The 19,822-nt window shown below is 35.6% G+C and overlaps 1 protein-coding gene across 1 annotated transcript; it reads left to right on the top strand.

Annotated features, from left to right (window-relative positions):
- The first annotated feature begins 1,538 nt into the window (after positions 1–1,538).
- LOC108209611 (lon protease homolog 1, mitochondrial-like) lies at positions 1,539–19,320 on the top strand. The gene is made up of 15 exons (XM_064087076.1): positions 1,539–2,058; positions 3,949–4,014; positions 4,259–4,450; positions 4,549–4,614; positions 4,718–4,759; positions 4,861–4,983; positions 5,912–6,010; positions 6,718–6,783; positions 6,867–6,953; positions 7,089–7,128; positions 8,260–8,431; positions 16,436–16,560; positions 16,951–17,777; positions 18,148–18,666; positions 18,811–19,320. Exons 1-15 carry the CDS (start codon positions 1,759–1,761, stop codon positions 18,991–18,993), a joined length of 2,907 nt encoding a protein of 968 aa, XP_063943146.1. The 5' UTR covers positions 1,539–1,758; the 3' UTR covers positions 18,994–19,320.
- Positions 19,321–19,822: the final 502 nt, after the last annotated feature.

The raw sequence follows: 19,822 nt of genomic DNA, 5'->3' as shown, positions 1-19,822 counted from the left end.
CAATAGCTTCTTTCCCTAGCAAGAAGCTGTCTGCTGCGAACCCCCTATCTCTCAACCGAATTACTGGACCTCCCAATTGATCACATGAAGCTCCAAAATTAACCTCATATATTCATTACAGGAGCTGAGATGACATCTTCATGATCGAACCTACACAGGTTCTCAAGCTGGTAAGAACCTCCCTGCAGCTTCACCAGAAGTGCATACCTCTGAGCTATCTTCATAGAGTTTCACTAATGAGCTTTCATAGACCTTCTAGGAACTTCCTAGATATAACCATCATCTTATCCTTCATACAGGTTCCTTGTCAACCAAAAACCTCTTTGTTGAACCCGTTCTACTAGCATAAAACTAGCTTCATTACCCACTCAAAGCCATCATTGCTTAGTGGACTGGATCATTATCAAATTACCGGCCTTCAATATTGTCATTCTTGAGACATCATTAATGTTAATTTCCGTTAATTAAATGTCATATTTTGTATATTTATAAAAGGATGTCATTGGTAATTTCTCTTAAATATATTACTCTATTTTCTTTGGGCAAATCACTATAAATTTTTTAATCCTATTATTTTGAAAATTAAACATATACATATACTAATTATTAGTTGTTAAAATCGGAGTTAGGTTAAAGTACGAGATACCTAATCACCTAATCAAGTGAACTTGGGATAATCATATTTAAATTCAATTAGGATTTAAAAATCGAGTATTATCTCTGACGAAATAACAAAGAATCTCATTTGTTCAAATCCAAATGCATCCTTTCATTCCTCTATTTATCATCGATCTTGTACATTGCTCTGTTTTTGAATCAAAATAATAGGGATGGAGCTTCTTATGGGTTAGACCACAGGTAGATAAAATTAAAGTATCAGTTGACACAACTATTTTTGGGAAGCATTCTGCGGTGACTTTGGCATGATGACTAGGAACTCAAAAGGACAACTAGTTTACGCTAAAACAGGTAGGTTCTGGAACATATTTACTTCACAAATGGCTGAAACTATGGCAATAAAGGAGGCGCTAAGTTGGTCCCAGACAAGGGGGAGAGGTAGAGCTAAGTTGGTCCAAGAAAAGAGGGAGAGGCAGGGGTGGAATCAGATTGTTTACGAATAATTCAGGCCATAAGAAGTAGTGTTTACGTGGTGTTGCCAACGGGATTAGTTATTGAAGAAGTCGAGTCCTTCTCAGAAGGTTAAACAATGTCAATTTGTTTTTCGTTAAATGGTCTGCTAATATGGCTACTCATTCTCGAGCACAAGTATTATATTCTTTTACAGACCAAGTGTTAGCACGAATGTTCCTATTGAAGTCCAGTATTATATATGTCGAGTGGTTTATCCACATAATGAAATTATTTTGATTTAAAAAAAAAGTTATATGATGAAATAGTGTACCTGCAATTGATCATTTTACTGAAATTAAGTAACTTATAATCCAAAATTTTTAAATAAAAACACTTTTTCTTCCGAATACTACACCATTGAAATTCCCTTGAAATTTCAAGTCATGCCTAAACATAATTGTGGTATACTCTTTTTACGCTGGTCAAGGGCAGGGTTTAAGCAGCAGCAGGGCAGGGGTTTTAACCAAGTCCACTAAAAAAAAAACTAGTCATACAAAACTGCTTTCTTTTTCTGCAAGTTCATCCATGGCGTTTTACACATTTTTTTAATCTTTTTTTGCTAAATTAAATCGTCCAACATAAAATCCCTAATTTCTTTCTCCAAAAGTTTCAATTTTTCTCCAACCCATGTTGAAAACTTTGAAATCTACTTGTGTGCAAGCTCGATTGCATGGCTTTACGACGCCGTTTCAGTCTCATTTGAGATATGGGTCGTCTCAGATCACCTCTCCATTGCTGAGAATGGTGAATTCTGTTAGGAATTTGAACCCTAGTTTGAATAAAAGGGTTTATTTCTGTACGGATTCAAGTGATGGGTCGAGTGTAGTGATGGAGAGTAAAGGGGTTGAAGAGGGTGCTGCAGAAGCTGATTCAAAGTCTTCTTCTGCCATGGTGCCCACTGTTTTTAGGCCAGAAGATTATCTCACTGTGAGCTCTCTCTCTCTCTCTCTCTCTCTCTCTCTCCCCCTCTCCCTCTCTCCCTCCCTCTCCCTCCCTCTCTCCCTCCCAAGAATTACTTACAATTGTATATCATTATGTGTTTGTGAATTGCAGTTTTGCTAAAAAGTTAAAACCTTTTTAACTTCTGTACATTTTAAAGTTTTTTTTAGCTTTTTGCTATGTTGTGTTTGCTTATCATTTATTTTCTCCCCATTTTTAGAAATAAATGAAATTGTGTGTTTCTATCATGCAATGCTTAAATTCAATTACAGTATTATCTATGTTCTCATTTAAGTTTGTGTGGTATGTGATATTTGCTTGTGTTTTTTGATTTGTATACATTCCATTTATATATTGATGGATTTTGATTGGAATTGAGAAATACATATAAAGGTGTTGACTTGGTGCAGTATCACAACTCATATATAGAATCAGTTATGTGGCTTATAAGTAATTTTATTCTAGACGGGCATGAGTAAATGATTAGCTCTTGCTCAAAAGTCAAGAAGGTTTAATGTTGTATTGTTGGTAAAACACTGTAACATTCATGTTATGCATTTATCATATATATCTTTTTGCAATTTGAAGAAATTAGAAGGTGTTTGCTAATGCATATGTAAAGACCAAGGACGCTATGGTGGAGTTTTATTTTGATATCTTGAGTTTAGTTGACTAATCACGAAAAGGGGTTGACTGATGTTATAAAGTCTGTAGGTAGATATTTGATTTGTCAGAATCTGTCTTTGATAATTGCGTTTAGTTACGTCTTTTAGAATTGTGTAAATTATAATAAACGCCTGACAAGAAGTAAATAATAATACTAAGTCTAATGCATAGTTATAGTTAGTCTTATATCTATATATAGGACCAAAATTATAAAACTTAACTCCAATGCATGTAGTTAGTCAAATAAGTATATAAGTGGATACTTGGTCTTATTTTTATAAAAAGGCGCAAGTCCAGTGCATAGCTACAGTCAGTCCTATAGCTATATATAGGACCAAAATTATAAAACTTTACTCCAATGCATAGCTATAGTTAGTCTTATAAGTGTATAATTGGATACTTGGTCTTATATTTATAAAAAGTCTTGCGTATGTTGTAGATCACTATCTAAATCTATCCATTTTGTAAGATCTTTACAATAAATATATTGAAGTTTATGCTAGAAAAAAATTGGAACAATGTGTATGCTCCTTGAAAATTATAATCACAATGTAAATTTTGTCACAATCAGATAATGAGAGTTTCAGAGGTAACATGTTCATGTGCAATCTTTATATTTTCAAGGACTACTCACTATTGTTTTTATAATTTACCTCTTAAGTACCCAAGGGGCGTAGACAGAAAACGAAATAATTGGGGTCAAATCTTTTTAATATATTTTTTTATGAGAAAGTAACTAAACAAAAAAAATAATTAAAGAGCTGTATTTACAGTTTCGTAACTGTCCTTTACGACTTTTCGTATTTTGAATACGTTGAATACTGGATTTAAAACTGGGAAGTTGAGCTTTGTTTTGCTTTAATTATTGATTATGGGGTCAATTTCTATATTTTATATGGGTTCGCAAATTATTTTAATAATGTGTGTGTGTGTGTGTGTGTGTGTGTGTGTCTAATTTCATTGGTTCAAGTGACCCCTTATAGTTACATGTAGCTACGCCCCTGCAAGTACAGTTTATGTTTTTTGGTGATGTATATGCATGCAGCAAGACTGATAATACCTATTAACTTTATTAACCTTTGCCTCCCAAGTACCTTTCATTTCTCTAGTGATGTATATGCTTGCCAGCAGGACTAATAATACCCGTTAACTTTCTAAAGACCGAGTATATTAATATTGAAGATTATTTAGACAGTTCTTTGTTCTGTGCAGGTTATTGCGCTTCCATTGCCGCATAGACCACTATTCCCAGGCTTTTATATGCCTATATACGTAAAGGTATGGCAGCTTAATGTTATGTTAAACTTGACCTAGTTATAAATATACACTGTTTTCTAGTCCTATGTGAACTTAATTAGAAAAAAAAAGAATTTTGGACAGTCTTTAATCAATCTCTCATAATAATTCACTTACATGGCCAAGGCAGGCCATATGATTGTTGCACTTAAGGCAATGCTAATGCCCCCTCATATGTTTTCGAGTAAAGTGAGTGAATTACTACTTTACACTTGTTATTTTACAGGATCCTAAATTACTAGCTGCTTTAGTCGAAAGTAGGAAACGACATGCCCCATACGCTGGTGCTTTCCTCATTAAAGATGAACCAGGAACTGACTCCAGTGTGACATCTGGGTCGGATACTGAGAAGAGCATATATGAGCTTAAAGGAAAGGAATTGCTTGATCGTCTTCATGAAGTTGGAACATTGGCTCAGGTCTAAATTTAAGCAGATGCCTAATCTTCTTTGCTTTGATATTTTAATGTCCAAGCAAATATGTTCTTTACTTGTGATCATTATGATTTTGTCATTAGATAACAAGCATCCAGGGAGACCAGGTGGTTCTTATTGGCCATCGGCGTCTTCGAATTACAGAGATGGTGAGTGAGATATCCTTAAGAGATTTTTTTGGGTCATATTTATGTTATTGAACTGCTTATTGATGCAAAGATTAATAGACTTATATCAATTCACCATCTGCAGGTCAGTGAAGATCCTCTTACAGTCAAAATTGATCATCTCAAGGTATTTATAGATTATTTATTAATATTTTGTTCTTAAAGTCGTCATGTGTGCTTGTAGTTTTTACTATATTACGCTTTCTTGTTACTACAATTATGTTTCAGGATAAGCCATATAACAAGGATGATGATGTTATAAAAGCTACATCATTTGAGGTTATATCAACTCTGAGAGATGTTCTGAAGACGAGTTCTCTTTGGAGAGATCATGTTCAAACTTATACTCAGGTGCACAAGCTCACTTATAATGCCATATTTGGTCTATTGTGATGTACTCTTGTAACTATTGCTAATGCTTACCACTTGCTGGAGTTGCTCCATGCAATTGCTTTACTTTTTAGAACTGCTTAAAGTTTTTGAATTGGTCTATATGTATTATTCTAACCATTTACTAAATCTTTGCTATAGTCATCTCTTTGTTCGTATCTTATTTTTCTCTCTTGCTAGTTGATAGTGATAAGCAGGATTCTTCTTGTCAAATAAAAAGGAGCAGGATTCTAGTTTCTTAATAAATAATATTTAAGAGTCATCCTAAATGAAAAAGAAATAAGTAGAGAATGAAGGAAAGTGGAAGGATGTTGGTTGCTTTGTATATTGACACTAACGAACTTGAAAGATACGCAAGTAAGAAAAAAATCGACTAACATGTTAGAGATATGTTTTCTATATTATGATAAGAATGAATCTTAGTGAAAGAAGCTTGTATTTCTTGGTTTCCATAAAACAAAAATGTACAGTTGTCAGTCTAAACAAGCGTGCACAAGCACAGCTATTACTTTGACATTGTACAGTTGCAACTGTCTGTTACATCCACCTCACTCATACGACATAGGGTGCTACCACTGGTTTGGTACTCTTTGAATGTGCATCAGCTTATTAAAATCTCAATTTCTCAAAATTGATTTGACTGTATTGAAAGCATAAGGAGTCCTTTTTGTCTACTAGTTTGCAGATCCATGCCATTTAATACACTAAGTAGTCTTTTGATAGTACCAATAGTCTTTTAACTACATTATGCATCTAATCTTCTGAATATGGATGCAGCATATTGGTGCTAATTTGCAGATATACCATGCTAGTCTATTCACCAAATAGTCTTTTGATAGTACATTCTTGTAACTACATTATGCATATAATCTCCTGAATATCTATGCAGCATATCGGTGATTTCAATTATCCACGATTAGCAGATTTTGGAGCTGCAATATCTGGTGCAAACAAATCACAATGCCAGGAAGTGCTTGAAGAGTTAGATGTAAGTATTATCAAAACATACTAGCAAAAGAAAAAACATTGTCAAAGCATCCTGAGATTCTTGCATGTTGCCCTTCAGATTCTTGTTCCAGTATTGCATATGGCATACTGCAGTCGAACCATTTTACATAGTGCTCAAATAATTGAAAAGATCGGTAAAAGCAAGTAATATTATAAAGTAGAAGAAACAGAGACAGCTTTCAAATGAGAGCGGTACATGTAAACAATGTTATCGAAGTATAAGTAGCAGCTGCTCTTTCTTCTTTTTAATATCACATTTTAATTTATACTCCGTCCATCCCATTTTACTTGGCCTGTTTGGAAAAAAAAAAATCCAAATTAGTTGGCCCTCTCCTTTTTCGATGTATATTTATCAACAATTTTGCAAAATTGCCCTTTGTGATTTGTCATTTTCAATGTAGCCACCTTCTAATTTTTTAATAAATTAATATATTAAATGTGTGCAGATATGGACAAAGTTATGAGTTAAACTTGTTAATATGTGTAAAATTTGTAAAAGGGTCATCTAAAGTGGGATTACTTCCAATATTAATATTGGAGACCCTCAAAGATGAAAATATTAACTGGTGATTTCTGAAGAGCTTTAGTCAGTATTGGAAATTGCCACTGTCCTTCAATAAAGTTGTCATTTAAATGTTCCTGCTATCATCAATCTGGTGGCTTTATACATATATTGTCTAATTTCAGGTTTACAAAAGATTGAAGCTTACTTTGGAATTGGTGAAGAAAGAGATGGAGATTAGTAAGATTCAGGTAAACTACTTTACGCTGTTTCTAGTTTTTTCTTTGTAGCATTGACATTCCCGTCTTAATTCTTTGTTGCTGTTATATTCTAGGAATCAATAGCGAAAGCAATTGAAGAAAAAATTAGTGGCGAGCAGCGGCGTTACTTGTTGAACGAACAACTTAAGGCCATTAAGAAGGTAAATAATTGTACTCCATATTTTTCTCCATGCGGAGATAATATTCTTCTTCATATGGGATGCGTTTATAATTGCTCAGAACTCAATTAATCGGCCTTTCCTCAGCTTCAAATCTGATGTTTTACCATTATGCAGGAATTGGGTCTAGAGGCTGATGACAAAACAGCACTCTCTGGTTAGTTTTGTTTCAGCTAATATTGAAATTCACTGGAAGATGTTTAGTACAGTTGGAAGTCTTGCATCTCTTAATTGTCTAGCTGGTGCTACTGTGGGATCGTGCTACCTAAGCTAGGGGAATGTTGCAAAAAATAAAAAATTGATCAAGTCCTCTAAGTGGATATTGATATCTAGTATCATATTGCAGGCTAAGCTTTTAGTTAATTGGTTTGTCAGAAGTTAAAAGAGGACAAAGTACTTGAGATTAAAAAAATGATGAAATATGGTCCCGTAAAGTGTCACGATTGAGCCCATATAATAAATAAAAATTGTGATTCAAAGCAAACTAGAACCATAGTTGAATATCTTGTATTGAGCCAAAATTAAATATGTTTTAGGTTTTTGTGGTTTAGGTCCTTTAATGCCAATCATAACTCTTAGAAACTATCTCTTCTGTATGTAGCTGTTTGGAAGAGGTTTGCCTTTGATAACATAGTACCTGTATCTCCGATCACCTTCCCTTCTAACTCAGTCCTTGATCTTCACTCTGTGCAAGCCAAGATACAAACTCTAGAGCATCAATCGTTAATTACTAACTAGCATTACATTTAAGATCCTTACATTAGACAACTTTCATGGTCTATAATTTCAATTCCTGAATTTCCAAGACTAAACTGGGCACCTTCCTCGCCTGAGTTTCCAGGTTACGATCAACCTTGAACAATTTTGATGAATTTTATTTCCAACACACATTGTATACACTATCCAAAGTTAACTGACTACGTTCTCAAAATCTTGTCCTGTGAAACAGTATGTTGTGTGGAAAAATTGTTCTCATGCTGAATAAATTATAATTATAATTCTATATAACTGAGGATCCAAAGAGATTAGAGAGACAACTTAACCAGTGTCTATATTAAGATATCTTGAGAAACAAGCTATGAAAAGCAGTGACATACTGATGGTATTTGGACTTATTCTATGTACTGAATGTTATATTACCTCATGTAACTGTATATGGTCATGATTACTAGTTTAATTTTCTCTTATGGGCTTGGGACCAGTTTATAGTCATACTTTAGAAACTTGTTTGTATCCTTTTTAAACTTGAAGTATTGTTCTCGCGACTAATGACTTGTCTGTGCTTCAGCAAAGTTTAAAGAAAGACTCGAGCCAAATAAGGAGAAATGTCCACCCCATGTTCTTCAAGTTATTGAAGAAGAACTGACTAAACTACAGTTGTTAGAAGCTAGTTCAAGCGAATTTAATGTAACACGTAATTATCTTGATTGGTTGACTGCTCTGCCTTGGGGTAATTACAGGTAGATAACTTGTCTTGCTTATATATTTTGATATATATTCTACGGCTTTGATACTATATGCAATAGAAATTGCTGTTAATTAGTGTATCATTTGTTTTTTAGGAAAAAATGTCTATTTGTTGGGGGTGTAATAAAGCATGTTTGTTTATTTTATTACTTACACATTGACTTATGAGTTCTTTTAGCTGGTTTATTCAGTGGGAATTGATAAATGAGCTCCAAATTTTACCATTTAAGCTCCATGAAACAACCCGGGTCAAATCCCGAGTCTTTTTCGAAAATCGGGTCAAGTCTCGAAATCTGAATCCAAAAATAAGCCAAAATAAACTGGCCCAATTGCAACAACTTGGGTAATTCACAAGCCCACCACAGGCCCCCAAAAGATCATGATTTGTTGGTGCAATTAGTAGTACTTATGATTATAAACTGAACTAAAGTCTCCACACTCCTCGATGTGGGACTGGGGTGTTACAAACTCCCCCACTTAAATTCCTGACGTCCTCGTCAGGCCGAAACGGATAGCCCATAGGCCCAGATCGAACCTCTCTAGCCATTGTGGGATAATACCGGCTGGCTTCGTGTCCCCGCCTCCGGATCTCTATCCATTGCGGGATAATACCACCAGCCTTCGTGTCCCCACCTCCGGCAACTTGACGAATCAAGCTTTCGAGAACCTGACTCTGATACCATATGAAACAACCCGGGTCAAATCCCGAGTCTTTTCTGAAATTCGGGTCAAGTCCCGACATCCGAATCCGAAAATAAGCCCAAATAAACTGGCCCAATTGCAACAACTTGGGTAATTCACAAGCCCACCACAGGCCCCCAAAAGATCATGATTTGTTGGTGCAATTAGTAGTAGTACTTGTGCTTATAAACTGAACTAAAGTCTCCACACTCCTCGATGTGGGACTGGGGTGTTACACTCCACTTGTTGACCTTATGGGAGTGGTACATCATGCATATAATATCGTACCATTTATATCAAAATTTAATACATCATGGACATGATATTGTACTGGAGCTTAATAGTAAATTGTGGAGTGCATTTTGTCGTCTCCCTTTATCCATGTCTGCAGGCATGACGACTAGTCATTTGGGGATTAGTTGTTTTGAAAATGTTATATGTTTTTTTTTCTACATCTTCCCTTAATTATCGTCCAATTTATGTGTTATTTTTGTTTTATGCCTACCTCATCGGGTCCTTTTTCCAGTACTTACTGTAATTGTTTTAGCTTACAAGTTGTTATGGAACACTTATTATATACCTCATTTTTCACTTTCAAATTAAACAGGTGTTGAACACACTTATCTGTATTAACTTATGTCTTGTAGCTTAGAATATTATAAGCTACTTTTAAGTTGGCTTTGCTGGGTTCCACTTTGTGTCTTTTCAAGTACTTCTATTCTTTTATTGTGGGACGAATTGCTTTGAACTTTGTACTTTCTTCTATAAAAATGCCAAAGCGGGTTTTGCTGATGATCTTTATTTTCGGGTCCATTTGATAATGCCTGAATGGAGCTAAACAGAAATTCAGTTGTTAATCTGTCAGTATTTTCTAACTGATTAGAACTGAACAGTTGAAGTTTAGTTAAACAGTGACTTGTCATAAGTAATTGAAGTGGACCTAAATGCGCTGAATCGGTCTGCTTCGAAATCTTACTTGAACATTTAGGGAGATAGGATGGATAAGAGTTTTATACAGTACATCTGCACTAATGAACCTTGATCACCCGTTTATTTAATTCCTTAATCATTTGAAATTAATAATACTACAATAATGATAAATAGTATACCATGTGACTGATAATTTATTTTTAGCTTAATATATAGCATTCAATGTTTTTTACTATAGAATTATTCTATAAAGTCTGGAAAATTAAAGTTTAAAATTTTGAATTATTATTTAAAACATGTTTTTATTAAATGATATTGTTGCTTCTATTTAGTACTCGTTTCCAATATTTTGATAGTACATATAACAATTGATATTTTAGTTCAGAAACTTGCATATTATAATCATATAAGAAGTTTAATGAAATCCAATTTACTAACCATCTAATTATAGATTGTAAATGCTTAAATTTATTTTAGTTGACATTCAGTTTTTAATCTCATTATAATCAATATAATACATTCAGTCAAGATATTAGACATTGTTGTGTTTTTTGGTACTTTAATGATAAGGCTTTGAAGCCTGTAGGAATATGTTACAAGTGCCAGTTGTAGGTTACAAGTGCCAGCTGGATAGTAGTGGGAATTGGAGGGAAATTCTGTTATTTTGTTAGCATATAAAAATTGAGAAAACAGTGTGTAATGATTCATTCTGAATATTAACAACTTTTCTCCACCTCTTCTCTCTACAATTCTCTCTCTACACAATCTCTCTTATCTCTACCATTTCTATTATTCTGTAAACTCTGTGAGATAACGTTACTGTATCAATGGTATCAGAGCTGTTCGATTCAACCACGCTACTTTGCTGATTAATTCTGGCGCCGAAAACGCGACATAATCGTACTGAAACTGTGGCGATGGATGAGCAATTGAAGGAGCATTCTCGATTGATAGATCGGAGAATGGAGGAACAGTCTAAAGCAATGGTGAAGCGATTTGAGGAATCTGATAAGAAATTCGAGGAATTAATGAAAATGATGCACGACTTAACAATTCAACGAGCATCTGCTGAGAATTCATCTCGAAATGATGGTCCACGAATCGAAATTCCACATCATGGAGGTAATAACTCGAATCGCAGTCTTGGATACATGCCTTAACTTGCTTTCCCTAAATTTGATGGCAGTAGTTCAAGAAATTGGATTAAGAAATGTGTCAAATATTTTGCGCTGTGCAAAATACCTGAGGATCAAAAAGTTGACCTAGCATCTTTACACATGATTGATAAGGCTGAAGTTTGGGTTTCTAATTACCTAGCAATTAAGAAGCATGTAGAGTGGTCAGAGTTTGTAATTGATCTAAGTGCTAGATTTAAAGATGATATGGGCTTAAGTGTAGTGGAGCAGTTCAATAAACTACAGCAATTAGGGACAATTGAGGAGTATATTGATGAATTTGACAATTTGAGGTCATTAATGGAACAGTTCCATCATGTTTTACCTGATCCCTATATGTTAGAGAGCTTTATTGGTGGTCTTAAGCCTGCTGTGAAGCCATTTGTGAAGGCTTTCAAACCACAAACTGTGACTGATGCCATTTTGTATGCTAGACTAAAAGAGGAATCAATTCAGGCCAATAATCAGAAGTTTACTAAGTCTTCATACACTCCTAAATCATCTAATCTCATGTTTAGTGCTAACAGCAACAAGTCTGAACCACTATTGCCCACACCTCAGACTAAGCCTCTGCAGACTGCTTTACCTAAAACCAATGTCATCAAGCCATTCAAATTTATTCCAGCTGATGTAAGAGTTGAAAAAATGGCAAAAGGATTATGCTACTATTGTGATCAGCAATATGAGAGGGGTCATAAGTGTAAATTTAAAGAACCACAACTGTTCACAGTAGAGATTCCCTGTAGAAACATGGAGGACAGTGAGGAAGAAGATGCTATAGTTGAGGATGAAGTGAATGAACCATGTATTTCTGTGAATGCACTGGATGGTAGTCAAGGTTACTCTACTATGAGAGTAAAAGGCATGGTTCAGGATTCAACAGTGCATATGTTGATTGATTCTGGAAGTACACATAATTTCTTGGATCTACAAGTAGCCAAGAAATTACAATGCACTCTTATTTCTATTGCAGAACAGGTGGTGACAGTAGCAGATGGAAATTCAATTCTGTAACAAGATGGTAAAAGGCTTTACCTGGACATTCAATGGTCAGAATTTTTCAGCTGATGTATTATTGATTGAATTAGGAAGCTGTGATATGGTGCTTGGTGTACAGTGGTTGAGTACATTGGGGACTGTTAAGTGGGATTTCAAGAAATTGATAATGGAATTCTATGTCCATAATACTCTTTTCAAACTCAAGGGTTTAACACCTAAGAAAATCAAAGTCCTCAAAGGTCCCTGTTCTGATAAATTGTTGAAAAATGCAGCTCAGCTCTGCCTTGTGCAAGTTAAAGACATTTCAGCTACTGAAGAGGGTGGAAAGTTTGTTAACTGCAGTTCTATACACTCTTCTGAAGTATCAGATGCAGCTTTAGTAGATTTGAAAGAGAAGTATGCTGACATTTTCAGAGAACCAGAGGGACTGCCACCTTCTAGAGGTATCTTTGATCATAAAATTCCCTTGAAGGAAGGTATGAATCCTGTGAGTATTAGGCCCTACAGGTACCCACTGAAACAAAGAGATATTATTGAGCAATTAATTGAGGAAATGTTGACTAGAGGGATAATTCAAAATAGCACTAGTCCCTTTGCCTCTCCTGTGGTACTGGTAGGAAAGAAGGATGGAACTTGGAGGCTTTGTGTGGATTATAGAGAGCTAAACAAGGGCACTGTTAAAGATAAATATCCAATTCCAGTGGTGGATGAGTTGATTGATGAGCTAGCTGGTTCTAAGATTTTCAGCAAAATAGACTTAAGGGTAGGGTATCATCAGTTAAGAATGCATGAGAATGATGTGTTCAAGACAGCATTCAAGACTCATAGTGGGCATTATGAGTTTTTGGTCATGCCATTTGGACTCACAAATGCACCTGCTTCATTTCAAGGGTGGATGAATGCAATTTTTAAACCAATGTTGAGGAAACAGGTTTTGGTGTTTTTTGATGATATTCTGATATACAGCAAGAGTAAAAGTGATCACTGGATGCATCTTTCACAGGTTTTTGAATTGATGAGGCAAAATTCTTTATATGCCAAGGATAGCAAATGCTGTTTTGTGATGGACAAGGTAGAATACCTGGGCCATTTCATTTCTGGTAGAGGAGTAGAAACTGATCCCAGGAAGATAGAGGCCATTTCTAAGTGGGATGTTCCTAAATATGTAAAAGCCTTGAGGAGTTTTTTAGGCTTGGCTGGATACTACAGAAAATTCATAAAAAATTATGCTGTGATTAGCAAGTCTTTGACAGATTTACTGAAGAAGGGATCATTTAATTGGAATGAACAGGCTCAAGTGGCATTTGACAGTTTGAAGGATGCTTTGACAACAGCACCAGTGTTAAGCTTGCCAGACTTCAACAAGACCTTTGCAGTGGAAACTGATGCCTCTAAATGTGGCATTGGAGCAGTTCTGATGCAGGACAATCACCCACTAGCTTTCTTAAGCAAGACTTTGGGACCTAGATGGCAGAATCTTTCAGTGTATGAAAAGGAATTACTAGCCATTGTATGTGCAGTTCAGAAATGGGAACAGTTTTTGAGTGGAAGTCACTTTATTATTAAAACAGATCAAAAAAGTTTAAAGTGGCTACTACAGCAGAGGATTTCAACACCTTTCCAGCACTTTTGGTTATCAAAACTTATGGGTTTTGATCTATGATGCTCGGACTCTTCGGAAAACCCAGCCGTACCCGTGTCCACAGGACACGACACTGACACTGACACTGACACTGGGATCCGGATCCGAACATCATCTAGAAATCAGACTCTCCAAATTAGACAACCTATCTTTAATTTCAGCGACCTATCTCTAACAGCAAGATAGGAATAAGAAAATATATGAAGAAACAGAGGTGTAATGGATGTAAAAGGAGAAAAGAAGTAACTCTTGCCTAAATTTGTGCAATTGTTTGTTATGCAGTATAATAGAATGATAGGTATAAGAACTATTATATTAATTAAAAATAATAATTGCAGTGTCCAAATCCAAGTGTCGGATCCTTATAAAACGTATCCCTGAGTCTTTAATTTTGTAGTTTGAAAGGTCTGACACCCTGATATGTGTCCGTGTCGGATCCTTCTAAAAGAGTCTGAGCATCATAGGTTTTGATTATGAAATTCAGTATAAAGAGGGACAAGAGAACAAAGTGGCTGATGTTCTTTCCAGGGTTCAAGGGTCTGAAGTAATTTGTCTTGCTATCTCAGTAGTTCAATCTGGATTACAGCAAACTATTGTAGATAGTTATGCTAAGGATCCTCAGTTGTTACAGATTGCTCAGGCTCTGCAGAATGGGGGTAATCATATTGATTTTGAATGGAAGTATGGTTTTTTAAGAAAAAACAAAAAGATAGTGGTGGGGCCTGACCCACAATTGAAGCAACAATTATTGACTTGGCAACATGCTACTGCTGAAGGGGGTCATGCCGACAGAGAGATCACTTTACAAAGGGTGAAGAGCATGTTCACTTGGCAGGGTATGACTCAAGATGTAAGGGCTTTTGTGAGAAATTGCAGAATTTGCCAGGCTGTTAAATATGATACTGCTGCTTCACCAGGCCTACTACAGCCCTTGCCAGTACCAAGTGAAGTTTGGGTTGATATTTCAATGGATTTTATAACTGGATTGCCCAAGTCTCATGGAAAGGAAGTGATTTTTGTGGTTGTAGATAGGATGAGCAAGTATTGTCATTTTATGGCATTACCACATGCTTTTAATGCTGTTATGGTGGCTCAGGTTTATCTGGATCAGGTTTTTAGGCACCATGGTTGGCCAAGGTCAATTGTTAGTGATAGGGATCCCATATTCCTTGATAACTTTTGGAAGTCATTGTTTACACTACATGGGACTGAATTTCTGTTGTCATCAGCCTATCATCCTCAAACTGATGGCCAGACAGAGGTAGTAAATAGGTGCTTGGAAGCTTACTTGAGGTGCATGTGTGCTGAGAATCCTGGAGAATGGTCTCTGTGGTTGGCTTTAGCTGAGTGGGGGTTCAATACACATTTTCATACAGCTTCACCGATGACACCATATGAGGTGGTGTATAATCAAGTTCCTCCATTACATATGCCTTATCTGCCTGGGGAATGTTCTAATGAGGAAGTGGACAGAAGTATGCAGAGGAGGGAGCTTATGATTGCTATATTGAAGAGCAATTTGGTGAAATCTCATACTAGAATGAAACAACAGGCTGCTATGCACAGAACTAATAGGGTCTTCCACTTGGGAGATTGGGTTTGGCTTAAACTGCAGCCATATAGACAAATTTCTGTTAAGAAGAGAGTCAATCAAAAGTTATCACCCAAGTACTTTGGTCCATTTCTGATTTTAGAGTGTGTTGGGAAAGTGGCCTATAAACTACAGCTTCCAAAAGAAGCTCAAATTCATAATGTTTTCCATGTTTCACAGCTGAAACCTTACTTTGGTTCTGTGCCTGTGACTACTACTTTTCCACAGCGGATAACTACTGATCATCACAGTAATGGCCTACAACCTGCTGCAATTCTTGATACCAGGATGGTGAAGGTTCATAATGTAGCAGAAGTTCAGTATTTGGTGCAGTGGACAGGGCAGCCTAGTCATGAGGCCACCTGGGAAAAAGCAAATGTGTTTGTGCAGAAGTTTCCATCCTTTCCAATTCCACAAAAAGACTTGAGGTCAAGTCTTCTAGAGGAGGAAGCTATGATAAGGATTTGAAGCCTGTAGGAATATGTTACAAGTGTCAGTTGTAGGTTACAAGTGCCAGCTGGATAGTAGTGGGAATTAGAGGGAAATTCTGTTATTTTGTTAGCATATAAAAACTGAGAAAACAGTGTGTAATGATTCATTCTGAATATTAACAACTTTTCTCCATCTCTTCTCTCTACAATTCTCTCTCTCTACAATCTCTCTTATCTCTACCATTTCTGTTATTCTGTAAACTCTGTGAGATAGCGTTACTGTATCATTCAACCATATTTGCAGTACTTGTCACGACATACTTGTCTTGATTGTTGTTACTATTTTAGTCTTTTACTTTGTTCTGACCTTTGGCATTTATGATAGTGTGGTTAGCACTCAAAATTTAGTCTTTTGGAGTGGTCTTAAGTTCCTAGCCTCTTTCTTATTTTTTATATTATTTTTTTCTGTAACCTCTAATTCGCTTTTGGAACTTGCATTAAACACCTCTATGACTTGAGTTAACATACTTCTTTTGTTCTATATGCAGTGATGAAAATTTTGACGTAATACATGCACAAAAGATTCTTGATGAGGACCATTATGGACTAGGTGATGTCAAGGAAAGAATACTGGAATTTATAGCTGTGGGAAAACTAAGAGGAATTTCTCAAGGTTTGGTTTACTGGAGTTTCTTGATTATGATAGAATGAGTTTCTTCGTTATCATAATAATTATTATTTTCAGAAGACGATATGAGCTAGTATACTGTCTATGGATTTTAGAATGTAAGATCTAGAGTAACTATAAAAATAAGTATTTCTCGGTGAATCTGAGTTGTGCTCATGCATAGCATAGCAGCATGTACTTTTATCTGCAATTCATTTGGTATGTCCTATGACGTATCCCACACAACTTCACAACCATTACCGAGTTCAGATATCTGGACTTGTACTTCACTCATTTAAGAGTCCACGTGATATGGTTGCAAACAAAAGTTTTTAGAATTGTTCAATTCCTATTTTGTACCCATTTGATTTATATGAACTTTTTCTTTTGTGACAGGGAAAATCATTTGTCTCTCTGGCCCTCCTGGAGTGGGTAAGACAAGCATTGGTCGTTCAATTGCGCGTGCTTTGAATCGTAAGTTCTACCGATTTTCTGTTGGAGGGCTGTCTGATGTGGCTGAAATCAAGGGACATCGTAGAACCTATATTGGTGCAATGCCAGGAAAAATGGTGCAATGTCTGAAGAGCGTGGGTACAGCAAACCCTCTTGTATTGATCGACGAAATTGACAAGTTGGGAAGGGGCCATGCGGGTGATCCAGCTAGTGCTATGCTGGAGCTGCTTGATCCTGAGCAGAATGCAAATTTCCTCGATCACTATCTTGATGTTCCAATTGACTTATCAAAGGTCTTATTTGTCTGCACGGCAAATGTTGTCGAAATGATACCCAATCCTCTCCTGGACAGAATGGAGATAATCTCTATTGCCGGTTATATTACTGATGAAAAAACACACATTGCAAGGGACTATCTAGAGAAAGCCACTCGTGAAGCATGTGGTATTAACCCCAAACAAGTTGAAGTGACGGATGCAGCTCTTCTTGCTCTAATAGAAAATTACTGTCGGGAAGCAGGAGTAAGAAATCTTCAAAAGCATATCGAGAAGATTTACCGCAAGATTGCTCTTCAACTTGTTCGACAAGGAGCGACATGTGATCCATCAACTGCTGCAAAATTGGATTCTAAAACTGATGGCACCACAGTTGGTGTTGATGAAAAGGTTCAAGAAGTTGTCTCAGAAACTGCTGAAGAAGCTGAAGTGGTTGAGGTGGTTCAATCAAATGAAAAAGAAGATATCTCTATCAATCAGGTTTCCGACTCCAAGGTATTTCGAAGAACACTCTTTTCTGTCCTGGAATTAAACGTGTTAAAGTTTTAGAACATTATTCTGATATCTAACTATAAGTATTAATCCTGATTATATAATTTGTTTTTTAGTGGTTATTAATGCAAATAAGAAACTTACTGAACAGAACTTTTATATATATATATATATATATATATATATATATATATATATATATATATATATATATATATATATATATATATATATATATATATATATATATATATATATATATCATTGTTCAAAGTCACAAATTCGTTGCAATTTAGCGCACAATGTTTTTAGGTGTTAATTTTTCTTGATTAGAACAGTGAAATGTGAAATATATTGGTAATTGTCTTCTCAGGACCATGATGAAACAAAATTGGAACCAGAAGTCGAAGAAACAAAGCCTGTGGAGAAAGTGCTGGTTGATGAATCAAATTTATCAGACTTTGTAGGAAAACCTGTTTTCCATGCAGAGCGCATATACGAGAACACGCCAGTTGGAGTTGTGATGGGTCTTGCTTGGACGTCAATGGGTGGTTCTACATTGTATATTGAAACCACTCATGTCGAGGAAGGTGAAGGAAAAGGCGCCCTCCAACTTACAGGACAACTGGGAGATGTGATGAAGGAAAGTGCCCAGATTGCTCACACAGTTGCCAGAGCAATATTAGCTGCAAAAGAACCTGGGAAATCCTTCTTTGCAAATACCAAGCTTCATCTCCATGTTCCTGCAGGTGCAACCCCTAAAGATGGACCCAGTGCTGGTTGTACCATGATCACATCATTGCTTTCTCTTGCCATGAACAAGCCAGTGAAGAAGGATATAGCAATGACTGGTGAAGTGACTCTGACAGGGAGAATTCTTCCAATTGGCGGGGTATGATATTTAAACTATTTTCTACGTTTCTGACAATTAAGACTCTTCTTTTAGTATTAATTACTATGATCCATCTGTTTGTGCTAATGTATTGTATATCTAGTCCTCTGAAGTTTGGACTAATGCCACTTTTTTGTATAAAAGGTCAAGGAGAAGACTATAGCAGCGAGGCGAAGTCAAGTAAAGACCCTTATATTTCCAGCAGCAAATAAAAGAGATTTTGACGAGCTTGCTTCAAATGTTAAGGAAGGACTGGAGGCGCATTTTGTAGACAATTACAACCAAATATTTGAATTAGCTTTTGAAGAGAAGCAGAAAGAACAGTGAGCTACTTACAATCATTAATGTCTTAACGATATTAATCCTCGAACATTTTTTTGCAATACGAAATCAAAGGACAGAAGAGTCTAGGGTAGACAAATGCCTTCACGATAACTAGAAAGCCATGGTTAATTATTCTCAGTAATTTGATCTGTGTAAGATCATCAATTTTTATAATGTATGATGTTATTTAGTGAATTGCTAGTTTGAAGCTTGTGGCTACTTCAACCAAGTTGGATATTATACATATAATATTATTATTGATGACTGGCAAAAGAATAAGAAAAGAAGCAGCTTATTAATATAAAGCCTTCTGCATTCATTTGTGAATTATTTTCAAGGCATTTGTAGAACATGTTCTGAAATGTAAATTGTTGGACTACTTCGAGACATTTTTGTCATAATTAATAGTCTTATTTGCATTTTGCATCCTCTTAGTTTGGGTTAAATGCAAAATGGGTAACATAGTTGGACAAAATTCAGTTTGTGTCCATATATTTATCATCTCGTAACAGATTGAACTCTTTTCGTGTATTTTGACCTTTACAGTTAGTCAAACAAGGATACATCGCTAATTTCATTTGTGTTTTTAAGTTGTTATTTTGACCTTTACAGTTAGTCAAATGAGAATAAATTACTAATTTCCATTTGTGTTTTTAAGTTGTTCTTGAGAATCAAATCAAATTTTAACATGTTATTGACATCCAATCTTTAAGTATAAGTAACCAAATTAATATGAGACCCTGTACTATTCATATCTATCATCAAAACCATATTACTAATAATCAATCAATTTTAAAATTTAATAATTGGGGTTTTATATTAAATTTTCAAT

This window comes from Daucus carota, chromosome 2, assembly GCF_001625215.2.
Source record: "Daucus carota subsp. sativus chromosome 2, DH1 v3.0, whole genome shotgun sequence".
Taxonomy (NCBI): domain Eukaryota; kingdom Viridiplantae; phylum Streptophyta; class Magnoliopsida; order Apiales; family Apiaceae; genus Daucus; species Daucus carota.
The sequence above is the reverse complement of the archived record's forward strand: the minus strand, read 5'-3'. Positions and strand labels throughout refer to the sequence as shown.